Source organism: Patagioenas fasciata, chromosome 1 (genome assembly GCF_037038585.1).
Source record: "Patagioenas fasciata isolate bPatFas1 chromosome 1, bPatFas1.hap1, whole genome shotgun sequence".
NCBI lineage: Eukaryota > Metazoa > Chordata > Aves > Columbiformes > Columbidae > Patagioenas > Patagioenas fasciata.
Window position 1 is genome coordinate 207,069,519 of NC_092520.1, and position 18,427 is coordinate 207,087,945.

The 18,427-nt window shown below is 40.2% G+C and overlaps 1 protein-coding gene across 1 annotated transcript in view; it reads left to right on the forward strand.

Annotated features, from left to right (window-relative positions):
- Positions 1–18,427, forward strand: part of GRM3 (glutamate metabotropic receptor 3) — a 106,200-nt gene that overhangs the window by 77,788 nt on the left and 9,985 nt on the right. The window contains 1 exon segment of the mRNA XM_071803504.1: positions 17,177–18,243. Within this exon segment, the coding sequence (XP_071659605.1) occupies positions 17,177–18,243 (1,067 nt within the window).

Below are 18,427 nucleotides of genomic sequence, written 5' to 3' on the forward strand. Positions count from 1 at the left end.
TGTTTGGCCTTTCAAAGAGTTATAGGCTGGTTCATCTTCTTGATCTTCCCTTGCTCTGCATTCCCTCCTGTGGGCACAAGTGCAGCACTTGATGTTCTGAATCATGAAGCTCTTCTGCTGATAAAGAGATAGCTGTTCAAGAAGCTGTTATATTGTATTACCGTAACAACAAAGAAGTGATGAACAAAGGCAAAAAGCTCCATGGGACAGTGTACAAAGTAAACACAACTTCTCACCAGCACCCAGGAATTGCTTGGTGGAAGAGACTCTCGAGAGGGTTATGAATCCAGAGATGAGCCACAGCATGCGGCAGAGCTCCATAAATCCAGAAGCCTTTCTCCCTTGGAGGGATGGAGGGGCCAGTGCAGCAACCAGCTCTGCTAACTGCTCCAGCTCCTTCAAGCCACCAGGATGACACAGAAAAGCAGTGTTATCCCTGCCCACAGCGCTATTGCAAACCTCACAACCTTTAACATGTGTCAGGACAGTGAACGTTAGCATGGTCAATGTGAACAGGATGACCATCATCTGGGATAAAATGGCAGGGTCCTTCACAGCTGTGTCCCACATGATGGTCCGAGGTGTAGCTGCTTCTCCAGGGAGCTGGGCTCCAGATTGGATAGGGGTGAGGAAGGGCATCAACGACATTCAAGGACCAGCATTAGCTCCATTCAGCCAAGGTTTGCTGAGCTGGCTGTGCAGGGTGACAGCCTTGTCACCCAAGGGTGTGGGACTGGGGTCCAGCTTTTCCCACTGCGCAGTTAGTGGGGCTGGTGGGATTGCAGGACTGACCTTGCCATGAGTCTGGCACAGGAGCCTATGGGCAGAGGAAGGTTGGATTTACGGATGTATGCATGTCTGCCTGTCTTCTGCATCTTCCTGCATCTCCACAGAAAACAGTAGGAGGAATTTGGCTAAAGTATTATAGTAACCCTGGAAAACAGATCATTAAAAAATTTAGGCAACACATATCTTTAAAGTACTCTGTGTCTTTTCCTACCCCTTTCTTCTTCCACAGCTACAAGAGTCACTGTCATGTCCCTTTCTGTATTATGTTCAGAAATACAGTTCTTCTACAGGAAAGCCTATATCATCAAACCTAGCTTATACTGGGAAAAAATCCTCTCCTGTGGCTCACCAGAATGACTAATCAAAATGATAAAAGGGTTGTATATCTGGTCTGATTTGTCCCCTTTCATCCACTGGTCTTTATGAAAAAATTCCTGCCTGGTCCTAACTTAGTGTGGTTGTTTTTCTTTCTTTTCATCCTCCCTACTCTTCCGCAGACAACCCTCAGATAACATGAAGCAGAAGCACAAACTCACCTTCTCATTTTCTCTTGAGCACTGGTGACTTCTGTGGTGGGAACATGCTTTCATGGACCATTCCATCATGACTGTTCCACCTAAGTAGGAAAGGGCTTAAAAGTCATGGTCTGCAACAGAGAGATGCCACCTCACTTCTGAGAACAACAGCATTGCTTGGTCCCTGCTCTGGGATTTAGCCATAAATATTTCCTTTCAAAAGTCCACTCCAAAGCTCAGTGTCCTGACAGGCTTGCACAGACCAACAAATAAAGTGTCTGCTATCACAAGCAGATTACAAATGCAGAAACTTCAAAGGCCAGGTATAAACTTAAAGCAAGGAGTACCTGTCAATAGATGTGCAGGCTAAAACTAGAGCTCATATGCCAGGTTCTGCAGCCGAAAGACCCACTATCCATCATCTCACCCAATTAGCTCCTGCTTATCAGGTCAGATCCCCTTTGCCAAGAGCACTCAAACGGCCATCTACAAGGTCCTCCTGGCCTTCCTTGTGATGCTTCTTTGTTAAATAAACCAGGACACTGTTTTCAGCTGAAGGTAAAATTTCCATGGGTAGAAAACACCTTGTTAATCATAACAGTTTTTAAAGTGCAATTCATGGTGGATTTGTGGCCAATAAAACCAAGGAAAATGTAGAGCAGTTTCTCAAGATATTCATTAAAAATATACATGAAAAAGATGTCTAGGATTTATAGGAAAAAATTATTGCCTTTTTCCTGAGACCACAAATGTGTCAGAGCATATAAAATCTTGAAAGCAGCTAAGGGACAGTCTCTGAAACCACACTTGACACTTTCTGTTTCAGAGCAGAAGAGCAGTTGAACCTACATGGTGTTTTCCCATATTTCTCTGTATATTAGCATTAAGTTGGTATATACACACACAGAACTGTAGGGAGATTTTGACAGTGTGATTTTCCTGATGACTGTACCTCCAACTGCCTCTTTGTAAACCTAACTGTGGATCTGCAGTTCCGTTACTATGGGCAAATTTACCCCACCAAGATGTTCCTGGGTAGAAATACCTGCTTAGCCTTTCCTGAAGCTTTTAATATGTGTGTAAATTCAAATATTTATATATTTTGTTTATATGCATGTTTATTTTCATACATATATGTTTACATGTGTATAATACAGACTCATAATATAGAGAATCATAAAATTACAGAATAAGTCGTGTTGGAATGGCCTTCAGAACGCACTTAGTTCAATCTCCTACTGACAACAGAGTCCACTGAGAGATCATATCAAGAAGCTCAGGGCTTTGTAGATGTAAACTGGCTGAAATTAAAATACTGTAGAACCTTTTTATCCTCTAGTTTACATTTGAGGTATCACAATGTCAAACAATCCAGTCTGCACCCTGGATGTGCTGGATGTCACATACTGCACCATGTAACTTGCATACTTGGGCTGGCAATGGGACACAGATATTGTCATCTCTGGGGCACAAGTTACAAATAAAAGTTTCAATAAAACTTCTCTTGTCATGGTGGCAGGTCAGTGACCTACCCATTAATGGTGTCTGTTATGTAGCTGGAGACAGTCAAAAAATGCTGCCTTTTCATGCTTTTGTTTGGTACTAATTAACACTAATTGGCCTGAGGGAGCAGGAGCAGAGGTTGAATTGTGTTCTTACCTCTTGAGGTAGCTCCAGCAACAGAGACCAAGGCGTTCTAGACCACTACTGCCTGGCTGACTCAGGCACAAGGTGATTCTGCCTGACCTGGGCACTGAGCTCCCACAGACAAAAATATGGGAAATGCAGAATTAGCAAGACACGGAGCAACCACGACTTTTCTTCATAGACCTCAGGAAGACTCTGGAAGGATGTTCGCCTTTGGCCTTTACCCAGCTGGGTGCCATTCCCGGAAAGTCTGCATAAACCACAGACCAGCAATAGCCTCAAAATTGTTATAGCAGCATATTTAAGTGAAGGTGCTCTGAGATCCCTAAAGCAGCAAATAGCTCTCCATCTCAGCTTCCTCTACTTGAATATTTATACAACCCACCACTTCAGTTGAACTGTGAAAAACTGAACACGAAGTTATGTAGTCTGTGCCTTGGATGTAACTTATAGGCAGTTGCTTTGGTCGTATTAATAATGTGGCCTTTAGGCATCTTATAAATGCCTAGATTGCAGTGCCCATGCGGGTGTGCAAATGAGGATGAGATTAGACACCCTGTGTTTACGGAGAAACACATAACTGAATAACTAGCAATGATTCTCTTTCAGATCACATATTGGAGAGACAGAAGGCTTGGTAACCTAATTTCTCTAAATCACAGACTTCTGTGTTTGCCTGCTGCTTGGTTTATAATAGTTATTATTTCGTCTTTTGTTTCACTGGAAAATGTCATGTGGATCCCAGACAACAAGGGGCTGCAACAGTCAAAGTGCTCGTAGAAGCAGGGAGAGTCACAAAGCCTTTCCATCCCCCAACCATGCACAGTCAATTTTCTGATCCCACTGGTCTTTACAATAGGGGGACAACTCAGGACATACCATAAGATTCTATTCTTATTCTTCATGCATTTTTACCTTTGAGAGACATCCACAGATAGCTGAAAAGATGTCAGGTCTGCTTCTTTGTTCTTGTGACCTGGAAGGACAAGGTACCATGTGAGAAAAGAGTTTGCTTCCGGATTCCTACCTCTTCCATTTTAGCATCTAATTTGGCTCTGAAAAGTCAATGGGAGGACCAGATTCCTCCCTATTACTCACCATAGAAAGGCTTTTCAGCACTTCCAGAAGTAATCTCCATCTCACTTGCCTGTTGAGGTGTTATTTTAGGAACTGAAAAAGGCAGAGTCTGTGATCAGAACACGACAACAATGGTGTTAATGAGGATGAGGACAATGACATGAGAAGACTACACAAGGACACACTTGGACAGTGTGACACACTGGGAAAATATACTACACTTTTGAGTAATCCAGGTGTGTCCTGGACTTCCAGTGAGTCCCCAGGAAAACTGGTCTTTTCAAAGGTGATGAAGAAACCTACAGAAAGTCACAAACTCAGATGTCTAATCGCAAAGATAACTAAATGCTACTTTTTACCAAACCTTTTTTTTTTTTGACAGTTAGCAATTATACTACAAAGGTAGAACTGGACACATAATTTGTTGAAAAGTATATTTTCTAAAATGACCTTAATGTCAACACATTCCTGGAAGAGAAATTTGCTTCACCCAGTTGAGCACAGTGCAAAGATATTCCCGGGCTAACACTGACCAAAGGGGATTTGGTTCCAAACCAGTATAGTTTCATTAATGTGACACTAACCTTCAGTCCAGCCTGGTGCTGCAGTTTAGACATGTATCTTGGCCTGAATCCTATATAACTTCCACGCAGCATATTTCCAGGCAAACCTGTCACAAGCTGCCTGTTGTACCTGTACTTGTTAAACTGCAGCCCAGATGAGCATGTGAATCTATTTAAGCTTTCTGCAAAGCCTGAACTATTCCCTTCAAGCTTGTCTTGCCCATTTCTCACTCTCAGTGCAGCAAAAAGCAGTTCAGTGACTGTCGTGTTTCTCAAAGAACTCAAACCAACCTCAAAACATCCCTTGTGTAAATTTTTGCATTAACATAAATTTTTGCCAAATATTCACAGCCTTTGCCTTTGTGTAAATGGTCTCATGAATTAAAAGGAGCACTTAGGGGAAAAGTTTCAGAGGAATGCCTGAAAGGATTTCCTACCACAAATTTAGCTTTGTTATTCACACAAGTGTTAGTGAGCATTTTTAAGAAAAAATATTGCTCAGTCCAGTAAATCACACCAATCTTCTAAATGAGAATTCAAAAAGCAATCAGTTCTGCACTTTTGTGGAGCAGAAACTCCTTTCATGTATGACTATTCTTCACAAACTGACCTTTTACACAATTCCTGTCAACTGCAATCTGGATGGACCTGGCTGACAAATGTGTTAAAGGGTGACTTTCATTTCCTCATCTGTTAAAGCCACGTTTCTAAACACCTCTAAAAGCATTTCAGAGAATGTCTGCTTTGGCATCATTGCAATATTTATGGCTATTTTTTTAGTACATATGGAATGTAATGTAAAAAGATATTTCATTGCTATTATCTGAGTGAATCATTTCCTTTTGTTTCCTTCTTCCTGCCATGGAAGTGTATTTTGTCTAAGGATATAACAAATCAATACAAAGAATACTAAAATTCTTCAAGGCAGGGGAAACAACACACATCTTCGTGCACAGAGGTATCAGAAACAGAGAAACTTCTAAAAAAATGTCCACATACCCTATCTGTAGCTCGCCTCAGGCACAGGAACAATCCTTTGGTTTGCTTTCTCACCTCTTGCTCCAGCCATGAAGCAGTAAATCAACATCAACTAAACTGCTCACTATTGAAATGCAAAGGTGTTCGGCGCTGAACCAGAAATGACAATATCTCCAAATATAAGTCTTTAAACTTAAGGCATGCAAATAGTAATTATGCCCCTGCTCATTGCAGGGGGGTTGGACTAGATGACCTTTGAAGGTCCCTTCCAACCCAAACTATTCTATGATTCTGTGATCAACAAGTTGGCTTGTTGGGTCTGCACACCAAGACTCATCATCTCCTTAGTGCACAGAAAGAACAGCGCAGAGCCAAATGTGGTGGTGATGTGAATGGAGGTTGCAAACACCCAGTAAATAAAAAGCAGAGGGGGATGTACCTCACAGTCTGAAGGCCCCTGCCTCCTCAGTCTTGCATGCCTTTTTCATCTCCTACAGTTTTGCTTTTCTTTCTTTCTTTTGCCCATCTTTCTGCTCGCCAACATATGAATCGTCTCATGTCTTCAGCACTAATGGCACGTATATATCTAGCACTTTTCCTACAGAAGAAATTCAAGAGTAACTTCTGAAGGCTGGGAGATATTCACTTTCTAAATGTGTATGTGCAATCACTCCTCAATTCAATATGATTTTCATGCAGCGCATTTTCCTATTTGCTGCTATATACAGATTCCAGACAATTTGACTGACAACAGAATAAGCTAATGCACCTATCCCTTTTTACTTATGAAATATTTAACACTTCTGTAGATGAAATATGTAGCTTAGCTAGGAAAATTCTGTAGTTTTAGCCATGGAAGGAATTGCATCATGCTCAGTGGAAACAGGGAAACTATTAGTGTGAGAAAACGTGGCAAAGCTCAGCCTTGAACAAAGTCCTTACACAGAATGTATTACATGTGCCATAGAAATCCCATGTAATTCTGTAGCTGAGAGAGTATGAACTTTCAGGGTGAACCGTGATTTGTAGTGGTTGAATCTGACACCACTTTACTCCATGACTCAATACCAATCATCTAGTCATATGAGAAGTTTGGATCAGAAAACACACACATATATGCACACAAACACGCTCACAAGAGCATTCACTCTCTGTTCTTTAAAATTTGAGTTTACTTAACCTAATTCTACAGTAAAAGATAAAATTTGATGTATGATTGTTGAATTTGAATTGGCAAAAAGTGAACAGTAAATAAAAGAGAGTGATCTTTTGCTATCGAAGACAAGAGAGAACCTCCTGGTGTTCAGGTAGCAGCACTGGTGACTTGCAGCTTCCACAACCAGGGGATGGTCTCAGAGTGATTCTTCTCTCAGTTTTCCCTTTGTTCCTTTTCTTGCAGGGACCATTACTGTCCTTGTAGCTTCTTGTTGTCTCTTTTACCTTTTCACCATACACAGGATGTTTTGCATGTGCTATATACATGTTTTTCCTATTGATTATGCCTTAAGAAACATCCTCCCTTGTTGCCAAGGTTGAATTTCTTTGGTGACTGTTTGTATCTCTGGAGCCTCAAGCATCTTCCTGTGCTTCTGCTACAGAACTCTCCTGCTCTCTTCCTGTGGGAACACTTTCTCTTTGGCTCCTTATCTTTTACAGTAGATATTAAATTTGCTGCAAAACACTAGAAAATGCTTGATCATATGCAGAAGTGTTATGGGATGGTTTTGCTGGACTCTTCTAGTCTCAGCAACAACAACATAGCTGCCTGTAAAAGCTTGTGCTCTTAAGGTCCCTTCCAAGTCTATTCCTTCAACTTCAATAACTATACATCAAGTGCCTCCATAAATAATTACTACCTATAGCTTCTCCGAAATAGCGTATTTCCATGGTATTTATCTATGACCCTGATGGATGAAGCAGCTGATCACTGCTCCAAGATATTGATATCAGCTTGGTAGCAGAAACTGGCCTGCTGTGCCGGGACAGATCTCCACCAGACAGTGGCAAATAAGATGGTGTATGAAGCTGCTATTGGGAACTGACAAAAATACGCTGACAAAAGTTTGTTAAACTTCCTCTATTACATTTGCACATCTATTTGAATAAATAGCTAATGGCTAGTTAATGGTCCAGTGACTGAAAGAATAAAAAGCCTATCTTTAAAGGGTCTTTAGAGAAGAAAATATCTCAAGTCAGATGAAGGCTTGAGGCAGTGCTGTTAATGTCCTTTCCAGATCTCTGAAACACTTCATCAGTGTAAGCCTATCAATGTGTCTCTGCTTCCACCATTAAACAGGCAAATAAATCAACATTTTCTTTTTACATTTTCCCCTGAGGTCCAGTGATTGCTGCTGCTGTTGCTGAACCGATTCAGTGGAGCAAAACATTAGCAAAAATGATTTTGTGCTCTCAGCTTTATCTTTTCTTCCTGAGAGCAGAAGAATTTGCAAGTGTTAATAGGACATGCAGCTCACACGTTGTAAGATAACACACACCAGTGAACACTGATGATGTAAGGAGCGGTGACATGCTACCTTTGCAGCTGGTGTGTGATATGCACGAATAACCTTAAAAGCCAGGAGTTCTTTTCCTTTATCTCACTGTCTTATTACTGAAATTCATTGTTGTGAGTAGCCCACTTTCACCTCTTGATTGGCTGACTCAGCATTTGGTCATTCATGAGATATACTCTGTTAAATACTGACTTAACCTGTAATTTTAGTAGATGTGCGTTTATAACCATCACATTATTACATGTAAATGAGTAAAAAGAAAATCCAGACACGAACCTTTACAAGGGGAGATGAGTTACATTTAAAGTGTGTGGTGGGCCTTAGTCTGATGATCTCTCAAAATTCAAGCCAGCCAGATTTCATATCTTCTTCTACACAACTCACTTTGTGATCTAATAACTGGAGAACTATCGATGGAAGAAGCTACCTGCCTTCCTGATGGCAACTCGGTTTGGCCAGAGCCCACTTTTGGAGGTGTCTGTTTCTCTCCACTGACTATAGGAGCTCCGTACAAAATCTACGCTCCTCATGTAGGCACTCCAATCAAGTTTATGTTAAAGAAATACAAGCCATTTTTTTCATGCATACGTCATACCCACAGACAAAACTGATCCACTTCAGAATCTCACACCATAGATGTGCAAAATGTTCAGATTTCCAGCTGAACTCCTGGTCTTCGTTGTCTTCCACCAACATTATATCAGATATGCCAAATACTATAACCAAGCCGCGTAATTTGTCTGAGTATAAAGGTTTTTATGTGTGTTTCATCATAGCATTGTTTCTTTATTCCAGCTCTGAAACAATCTACAACTGCTTTTTTTTCAAAAACTGCTTAATAAATTTGGCTTCAGTTAATTCAAAAAGATACTCTCCTTAGAATTCACTACTTATGGTTTTATTTTCCTGCTGGAAATACAATTTCATTTTGCAAATTACCTCATTATTAGCAATTTGTAGGGTGATTGCTGAGAGTTTTCAGTAGCTTCTTAACAAAAAAAATAGCATAGAGTCATAAGATTTGTAGGAAGAGACAATACATTTATTAGACTGCCCACATACCTGGAAAAAAATACAGAAAACCTTTTGGTATAATTTCTCTTTGCTATATCTTGTCTTGCACCTTGATCAGATCTTGCATTCTTAAACAATATCGTTTTAAAGAAGCGAACAAAAAGCTCTCAGCAATCACTCTGCAAATGGATACTAATGTGGTTGTTTGCAAAGTGAAATTGTGTTTCCAGAAGGAAATAAAAATCTGATATACTGAACTCCAAGCAAACCTCTTCCTTCAAAATAACTGAAAATCAAATTTCTTGAGCAATATTTCTGATGGCTTAATGAGGTGACCTTGTGCCTGAAAGCTTGTGTGCTTCTTCCATCTATAGACTAGTCTAATAAAAAATATGGCCATTTTTATAGGCTTGAAATTTCTTTAATCTTAGACCGTCACAGCTACAGTATTACTACTACTAAATAATAGTATTGCATTATAAGAAATTAAATTTATGTCAGCCTACCTGATCTGGGAGTGTCTTCATATCAAGTCAATCACGAAATAACAGATAGAGGGTCTATTTCATGTTTCATTTGGTCCTGATATCTAAGGACAAACTAACTAAATTATTCAGACCACTGCCTGGAAACACCTCTCTAATCCTCAAGTTCCCACAGAGTAGAGTGTGTTTTAACCAACTTGCTTTAATATCTTAATAACTGAATCTATTCATATTTCCTTCAGGCTGACAAAGAAGGACATAAAATATCATTAGGTATTCAACACTTCCTTAGCCATCAGCTACTATATGCAATCTGGGGGTGGAATTAGCACATCATGGAATGGTGCCTCCAAAAAGAGAAAGATTCATGCCTTGTGACATAAGTGAGTTCCTCACTTAGTCCAAAAGTGAATTTTAGCAAAATTAAAACACAGTTTCAACCTCTTTCATCTGCACCCTGGGTGCATTGAGAAGAGAGGGGTAAGGCACAGCACCAGTTCCCAGCACTGAGGTTTACAGAGAATGTTCCTCATCCAGAAGTCCAAATGGGACATATCAAACTCAAAACCCCATCACTGGCAGAAAGCTTCAACCAAAATCTCAAGCTCTGAATGCAATTTTAATGTTCAGCAACTGGCAGACAGGTCACCAGCAAGCCTTTTTTTTTTCTCAGACATGAACATTTCAAGAGATATCAAAGACCAGCCCAGAACTTACAGCTCTAGCTCCTGAGCTTTTGTGTTGTCACCCTGACAGTGACCATAATTTTTTATAATGGGATTGGGTTCCCCTTGCTTCTGTTTACAAAACAGCTAGTTGGCCTGAGGGAGGAGACAGGCAGTTTAAAGTCATGGTGTAATTTCCTCTGTAATTGCAAGTTGATTGCCAGTATAAATTACCTTGCATGCATTTTGGCCCTTTGCCAGCCATTTCCTAAAGTGGATAATCTTAAATTAAAAGAGTGGTGCAAATTGAAAGGCATTGCTATGTGGGAATCTCACAAATCATTGATATCAATTATCAATCTAGCAGACTTATTAAAAAAAAAAAAAAAAGAGGAAAAAAAAAGAAAAACACCTTGGAAGATTTTCCATGAATGCTTGATTTATTTTAAAGTTGGACTAATGCAAAAAAAAAAAAAAAGGGCAAACAAACTTCAATAAATGTTAATTTCAGGGGATATGTTTTGCATTTTTAAGGAGAAATATAATGACTGTAAGACATTTGTGCGCCTTTTGCCTTCCACATCTCAAACTCCGAATCCTTTAAGGAATCAGAAATCTGCTTTCTAATTCCCTAAATTGCTTTCAAAAATAAGAGTGATTTCATAATTTCCTTGATGATGGGCTGTACATTAGCATCTAGTTCATTCTCCCACATAAGCCCAAGGGCCACACAAGCAAGATGACAACACACACCTGAAAATGCCAAACATTGTGTTCATGGTAAGCGTTTCACGGGAAAGGTAGATAGAGAGTTCTGGTTTCAGCCAGGCTAAGGAGAATGACAAGCTGAATTAATCCCTCTAATCTTTTGGATCCTTCTTAGTTTATTTTGGCAGTGTCCACGTTACTTTTCTGCTGGGCTGTTCTCTCTGATAACCTCCGCAGCGGTGATGGCAGCCGGTGCACACAGCTGGCAATAGACACCCATTCTCAGACGCATTGCAGAGAGGTTGTACAAGTTGCTGTCACTTGGCACTTCAGCTGTGAGCCTTTCTGTTCCAAATATTGGTGATATTCATCTCACCTAACTTCAATACGTGTATCATAAATGTGTTTTAGCTACTTCCTCTCACAGAATCACAGAATGTCAGGGATTGGAAGGGACCTCGAAAGCTCATCCAGTCCAATCCCCCTGCCGGAGCAGGAACACCCAGATGAGGTTCCACAGGAAGGTGTCCAGGCGGGTTTGAATGTCTGCAGAGAAGGAGACTCCACAACCCCCCTGGGCAGCCTGGGCCAGGCTCTGGCACCCTCACTGAGAAGAAGTTTCTTCTCATATTTAAGTGGAATCTTTTGTGTTCCAGTTTGAACCCATTACCCCTTGTCCTATCATTGGTTGTCACCAAGAAGAACCTCGCTTCATCCTTCTGACACTCACCCTTTATATATCTGTAAACATTGATGAGGTCACCCCTCAGTCTCCTCCAAGCTGAAGAGCCCCAGCTCCCTCAGCCTTTCCTCACACGGGAGATGCTCCACTCCCTTCATCATCTTTGTTGCCCTGCGCTGGACTCTCTCCAGCAGTTCCCTGTCCTTCTGGAACTGAGGGGCCCTCTCATTAGGGTCAGCAGGAAAAGAACAGGTACGGTTCAGCTGAGCTACCCGAAATACCTACTCTAAGGTGAACCCCAGAAATGCCCATTTTCTTTTGTAGGACAGAAGCTTGTGATAACTAACTCATGTGCAGATACCTGCATGATAGATATTTGCAACTAGGCCTGGGGAATCATTTCTGTCTCTGACTGCTGCAAATGCTGTGGAGGCCTATGATATGTTAAAATTCCCTACAAAAAGTGAGTTTCTAACCTGAGAGAGGAACTATAGAAATGAATGTAAAACATGTAGACACAGGTGGGAAAATTACATTTGATGAAGACTAATCAGCCTCATTAATTTCTCAAATGAGAAGAAGCAACACTTCAAATGATCCAAACACATTCAGAAATTATGGTGCAGAGGTTAAAAGTGACTACTTGTCCCTGTGAAAACGGATATTTTAAGCCCATCCATTATTTGATAATTGTGGAGATGTACAATTTGGTGACACCTCACTCTGAGCATTCCCTATATTAACTTTAAAACTGCCAGATTTCAATGTCCCTTCTGCCAATCAGATGTGAATTCAGCTCCGTTATGCTGAGATTAAGACAAGACTGAGTGCATCAGGTCTCCTTTACTGGGTCTGAATGCTCAGCCAAGCAGAAATAAGTTACTTCAATCTCAACAAACCATAGCTAGATTAAAAAAAATAAAAGAAAATTAAAACATATATGCGTTCTCAGGGTCCTTTGTGATACTTTTCAAGATAATGCATCATACGCACAGATGAGCCTGTTGGACAAACATTCCGTATCCTGTTGTTATATTATTATCAAGACTCTTTCTTACAGTGCTTTAATAAGACACTGCCCAGGATATATAACAGGAAAGAGTAGGGGGTGTTAAAAAAACTATGTTTTTCCATTATAAAAACAAATGCCTTGTTTTTCAGTCTTAAACAAGAAGTTCAGAGTTTTTGCAGCACCATCTAGTGAGACTAAAGAGGTTTTACTCAACTTTTCTGAAACTCCAGCCTGTTCCCTCTTTACATTTCCATTTCTTTTTAATCCTGATCTTGTTATAGTTTGTTGGCTGAGAGTCTTTGGGTCAACAAGCTGTTGAAGAGGGTGCCTTTGGTGCACACAATAGCTCTTTTTACATCTCTTTCTGAACTGCATGAAATCACACAGCTTTGCAAACTGCTGAGCTGAAAAACTGCCGAGCTTTCATCAAGCCTTGTTATTAATGAATTGCCTCCTAGCTAGTGAGCTGCGCCTCTGATCTGTACCTTGTTTTGAAAGAATACAATCTGCAAGCAAAGAACAGATGCGTGTTTTATTGGAGATGAAGTATGTTCTCAAATGTAGGCATACCTGTCATCATTCCTACCAAGAAGCATTACAGATGATATTTTCTGTAAGACAACATCTATACAGTCAGCTCTGTGCCAGACATAAGCAAGACTATGCAAAAACATCCATTCTGGCTCAAAGATGATGCTGGCAAACAAAACTCCACCTGATTCCAAGCCAGTTAAGATGACACTCATATTTTCCAAGGCTTCTTTGTCTCTTAAAAGTTTCCCTGTGCCTAATTAGGATTAAGCCTGCTTTGTTTTCTTCATCTACTCATCCCTGGTTAAAAATCCTGGAGTGCTTTCACCCAGCTGAGCCAGTGTGTGAAATCAGAAGCATTTCAAAAAAGATTTCTCATACGGTCCTTTAAAGCAACGTTTTTGACCAATAAGAAAATAAATTCACTCCCTTCAGAACATTTTTTCTGAGCTCTTTCATGTCACCAAGAGCTGAACATCACCGACACCAAAAAGTAATAAAGATTTCTAAATGGAAGCCACTCATCTGCTTCTAAGAGCACATGAGCACATGCTTGCAAGTTTTGTGATTGTTGGGAAAGATGATCCCACTGTAGGAAGGTGGAAACAAAATGACATAACTGACTGTATAAAAGCTATGATGTTGTTTTATGTTCTTGTCCATATCTGCTGCTAGATCAGTTGTAACACTAGGTAGTCTTTCCTCTCTTATCTGAAACTGAAGGAGCTTGTCCATCGGTTACAGAGTGGGATCCTCTCCGATGATGGGGTTTCTTCAGTGAGCTGATAGAAGTGGCTGCCTGCACTGCGGCTCCATAGGCTTCTGTCTTCTGTGCTCTGTGTACCTGAGTGTCCCTCTTGTTCTCATAAATGTCACATCTTCATTGCTGAACTGCTGCAAGCTGGAACACAAAGAATCACTGGTTTATCTTTAAGTCACTTTTAATTATTCTTTTTACCTTGATAACTTCCTTAATATTTTCTCTTGGATAACTGCTTTGCATAAGGATAATTAATTTCATGAAGTGCAAGGAGAGGAGAAGACCCAAAGGTGCTGCTCAAAGGAGACAAAGTTGTATTGCCATTCAGACTGCCCATTAACTAACAACATGGATAGACTCAGGGAGTTTTGTCTCCCATCTCCCACAGGACAAATTCAAAACAGCTTGGCTACAACTCTGAAAAACATGTGCCAGAAATGCCTGTTGTAAAGATTGTAGGTTTATTCACAAAACTGAAATTTAACTATGAAAAAATTCTCAGTGACTTATTATATGGTCTGATATTTCATCTCTGGGAAAATAATTTCTTAATACATAAAAATAATTATTTTTATGCTAGAAAATCAAGTTCTGCTTTTATATTCTATTATTGCCTATAAGCATCTTATTTTTTTTATTATTATTATTATTATTAGAACATATTTTCTGAAAACATGATTTTTTGGAAGTGGTTCTACAGGACCTAGTATGTGTTGATAAATTTCAATTAAAATGCCTTAGTTATTTTATATGTAATCAGTGGGTATGCTAATTGCTGCCACCCAGTGGGCTTATTTGTAGGCTTTGGCTCACTGTTCTATAATTTAATACATCGTTGTTTGGTTAAATGATTTCATTTTCTCCATCTGAAGGAGTGCAATTTATTTTCCTCTATTAGCAGTCACTAAAAATGAATGTTTCAAGCTACAAGCTGTGGTTGACTTATAAAATATTGTCCTACAGAAATCTTTTCTTCATATTTGTAGCATGGGAACTGCCCCAAGGAAGGCAACGTATGCATGAGCTTCAAACTAACTAGATGTGTGATTACCTTCTTTGTGTCCTAGACCTACCTGTCAAGTCCAAGCCAGATATTTAAATGATAAATATTGCAGCAGAACTAAGTTGTTAAACATGTTACAAAGTGGAAAGTCTTTCCTGAAAAGTGCTGATATTTCTGACTGTCACGTAGCTTGCACTGGGGTACTTGTGCACCCGAAGTTATATGCCTGGCAGAAGATAAGCCGTGCAATCACTTTGCAGGTTGTCTTGCTTACCTGTGGCTCCGGTAGTGCCACCAGAAGTCACGGGCTCTCAGCAGACCTCAGGAGCTGGCCTGTATAACACCAAAGTGAATAAATTGGCTCTTAAAACTGGGCTGCTGTGTTAACAGCTTCTACTATCTACATAAGTGTTATGAATAATGAAATAAGACACCGGCAATGACAACACATTATTGAGGAGCTGTTAAGTGCTGCATTATGATTGCATTTTAATGCTGCTCCTGGATGAGAGAGCTTGCATGCCTGTGCATGAGGAGGAGGAGGTAGGGAAGGGAAGCTGCTTAATCTTCTTGTTGACCTATATTTTGAATTTAGCTACCTGTTTAATTTAGAGCATGTTATTTCCAGGTGGACTGGCCATTTGGAGGAGTATTATGCTGCCCTTAATTTCTGTGCACTCAAAGGTCTTGTTGGGCTAGACAGTAGTGCAATTAGATGCCAACACCCCCAATAAAAAGATTAAAAAATCCTTTTACATATTGCTGGGTTACCCTGACACAGGTGAGGTGGTAAAGCTCAAGATAGGGCAAGGATAAGAACGGGCAGAGTCTTGGCTCAAACCCAGAAGAAACTATAGCTGGACATATATTATCGTCCAACCTTGCTCTAAGATAAGAATAAAGTTGTGAAAGAAATGCACTCCAAGTTGAGCACCTGGGGAGGTGCAGGTTATGCATCAATCCTCTAATCAGGGCTTTTGTGCCAAAGGAAACGCTGCCCTTTTTACTGACATTAGTGTAATTATTGCAAAATAAGGTAACACTCCGCAGGAATAAAGGTGAAAGAATTTAACCTCAGCGATTTATAGAAGCTAAATAAACCTACTGCAAGAAATCCAAAGTATCTGGAGGTTGAAGTACAGGAAGATATTGCATCCTTATACAATATTGCTCATGCTCAAGCACAGCATGGGCACAGAGGCAGGGAAAGGGATTTACTCCAGCAATGACAGTGAAACCACTTCTGTAACCAAAGACACTGGGGAATGAAATCACCTTTATTGCTCATCAATGGAAAAAAAAAATAAAACCAAAAATAATAATAGAAAAATAAAATAAAAAATAAAATCACTACCTTTTGCTTCCTGCCTATAAAGCTGTTCACTTTTGATGCTACAGTGAACGACCAATAAATCACATGGTAAATGCAATTTCCTCCAACATTTTTAATATTTCTTCATTCCCTGCATGAGACGCAGCTGGAGGGAAAACAAAAACTCTCCAGAGCTTACCGGTTGGAAGTGTTACAATATTGATTCCACAGAAGGTCATATATCCAGTTTGTGACTTTTTCATCTATTCCTGAAACAAGATACAGGACTAAAGCATCACGCGTTGGGAATCTCAGACCAGACAAGAAATATCAGAAACTGGTAAAACTGAAACAAAATAGAAAGAATTCAAAACATCCTACAACACAGGGAGAAGTGAAAAAGACATGGTAAAAATTTGTTGAGGACTACATAGTTGCTCCTACATCATCCTCAAAATGAATCTGTTATTCAACTGCATTACACACTGTTGGCTTCAAAACTGATGTTTATTGATCTAAACATTTAAATTTCCTTCTATCATGACAGCCAAATTTCACCAAATAATTCTGAGTCTTATGTAGAAGGACACCTCTTCCTTTGATGAGAAAATGTGAAAGGTAGCACTTGTGCATATTGGGGAAAATAATTGGAGAACTCATTTGTATCCAGGGTAAAATAAGTAAGAACATTGGTAATCTAATATCTTTCCACTTTCATAAATAAATCTCATGCAGTAAAGTGAAATAAAATCCTATTATCTGGATTCTTTGGAGTTCAAAAATGAGACAGACAAAGACCTCTTGGCTCATCTGTTGGCTCTTGAATTGGTTTCTACAAGTCACAGATGTCTGTACTTGCCAAAGGAAAGAAAAAAGTCACCTGTCGCTTTGATAATAACATTTCTTTTTTGTTTTTTCACAGCTCCATTCAACCCTCCCAACGCTGCAGACAGTATGGTCAAATTTGATGCCTATGGAGATGGGATAGGACGATACAACGTGTTCAATTTCCAGTATACTGGAGACAGATACTCCTATGTGAAGGTTGGTCAGTGGGCAGAAACCTTGTCACTTGAGGTAGACTCTATCCACTGGTCCAGGAGCTCTGTCCCTGTCTCCCAGTGCAGTGATCCCTGTGCTCCTAATGAGATGAAGAATATGCAACCAGGAGATGTCTGCTGCTGGATTTGTATTCCCTGTGAAACCTACGAGTACCTGGCTGATGAATTTACCTGTGCAGACTGTGGGCCTGGAAAATGGCCTACGGCTGACCTGACTGGCTGTTATGACCTGCCAGAAGACTACATCAAGTGGGAAGATGCTTGGGCAATAGGTCCTGTTACCATTGCATGCCTAGGCTTTATTTGTACTTTTATGGTCATTGCAGTGTTCATCAAGCACAACAATACCCCCCTGGTTAAAGCCTCTGGCCGTGAACTGTGCTACATATTGCTCTTTGGGGTCTTCCTGTCTTACAGCATGACTTTCTTCTTCATAGCCAAGCCTTCTCCAGCTATCTGCACCCTGCGTCGTTTGGGGCTGGGAAGTTCCTTTGCTGTCTGCTACTCTGCCCTTCTGACAAAAACAAACTGCATAGCCAGAATATTTGATGGTGTGAAGAACGGTGCTCAAAGGCCAAAGTTCATCAGCCCCAGCTCTCAGGTCTTCATCTGCCTGAGTCTCATTTTGGTACAGATTGTGGTGGTGTCCGTGTGGCTTATCTTGGAGGCCCCTGGCACCAGGCGGTACACTCTTCCTGAGAAAAGAGAGACTGTCATATTGAAATGCAATGTCAAAGATTCCAGTATGTTAATCTCCTTAACGTATGATGTAATCCTCGTAGTCTTATGTACTGTATATGCCTTCAAAACAAGGAAATGTCCAGAGAACTTCAACGAAGCCAAGTTTATCGGTTTCACAATGTACACAACGTGCATCATTTGGCTCGCCTTTCTCCCCATATTTTATGTGACATCCAGTGACTACAGAGTAAGTCTTTGGATATCTGTTTTCATAAATCATGTGCATCACTTTAGAGGACCGTGTCATCATTCACTTATAGCTTCTTTCACTTCTTTTGTCTCTGGATCCCTCACAAACAAGCTCTCTTTCAATGTTAATGTCCACCTAAGTATATTAAGAAATTTTAGCTTATTTCTAAGAAAGATGTTTT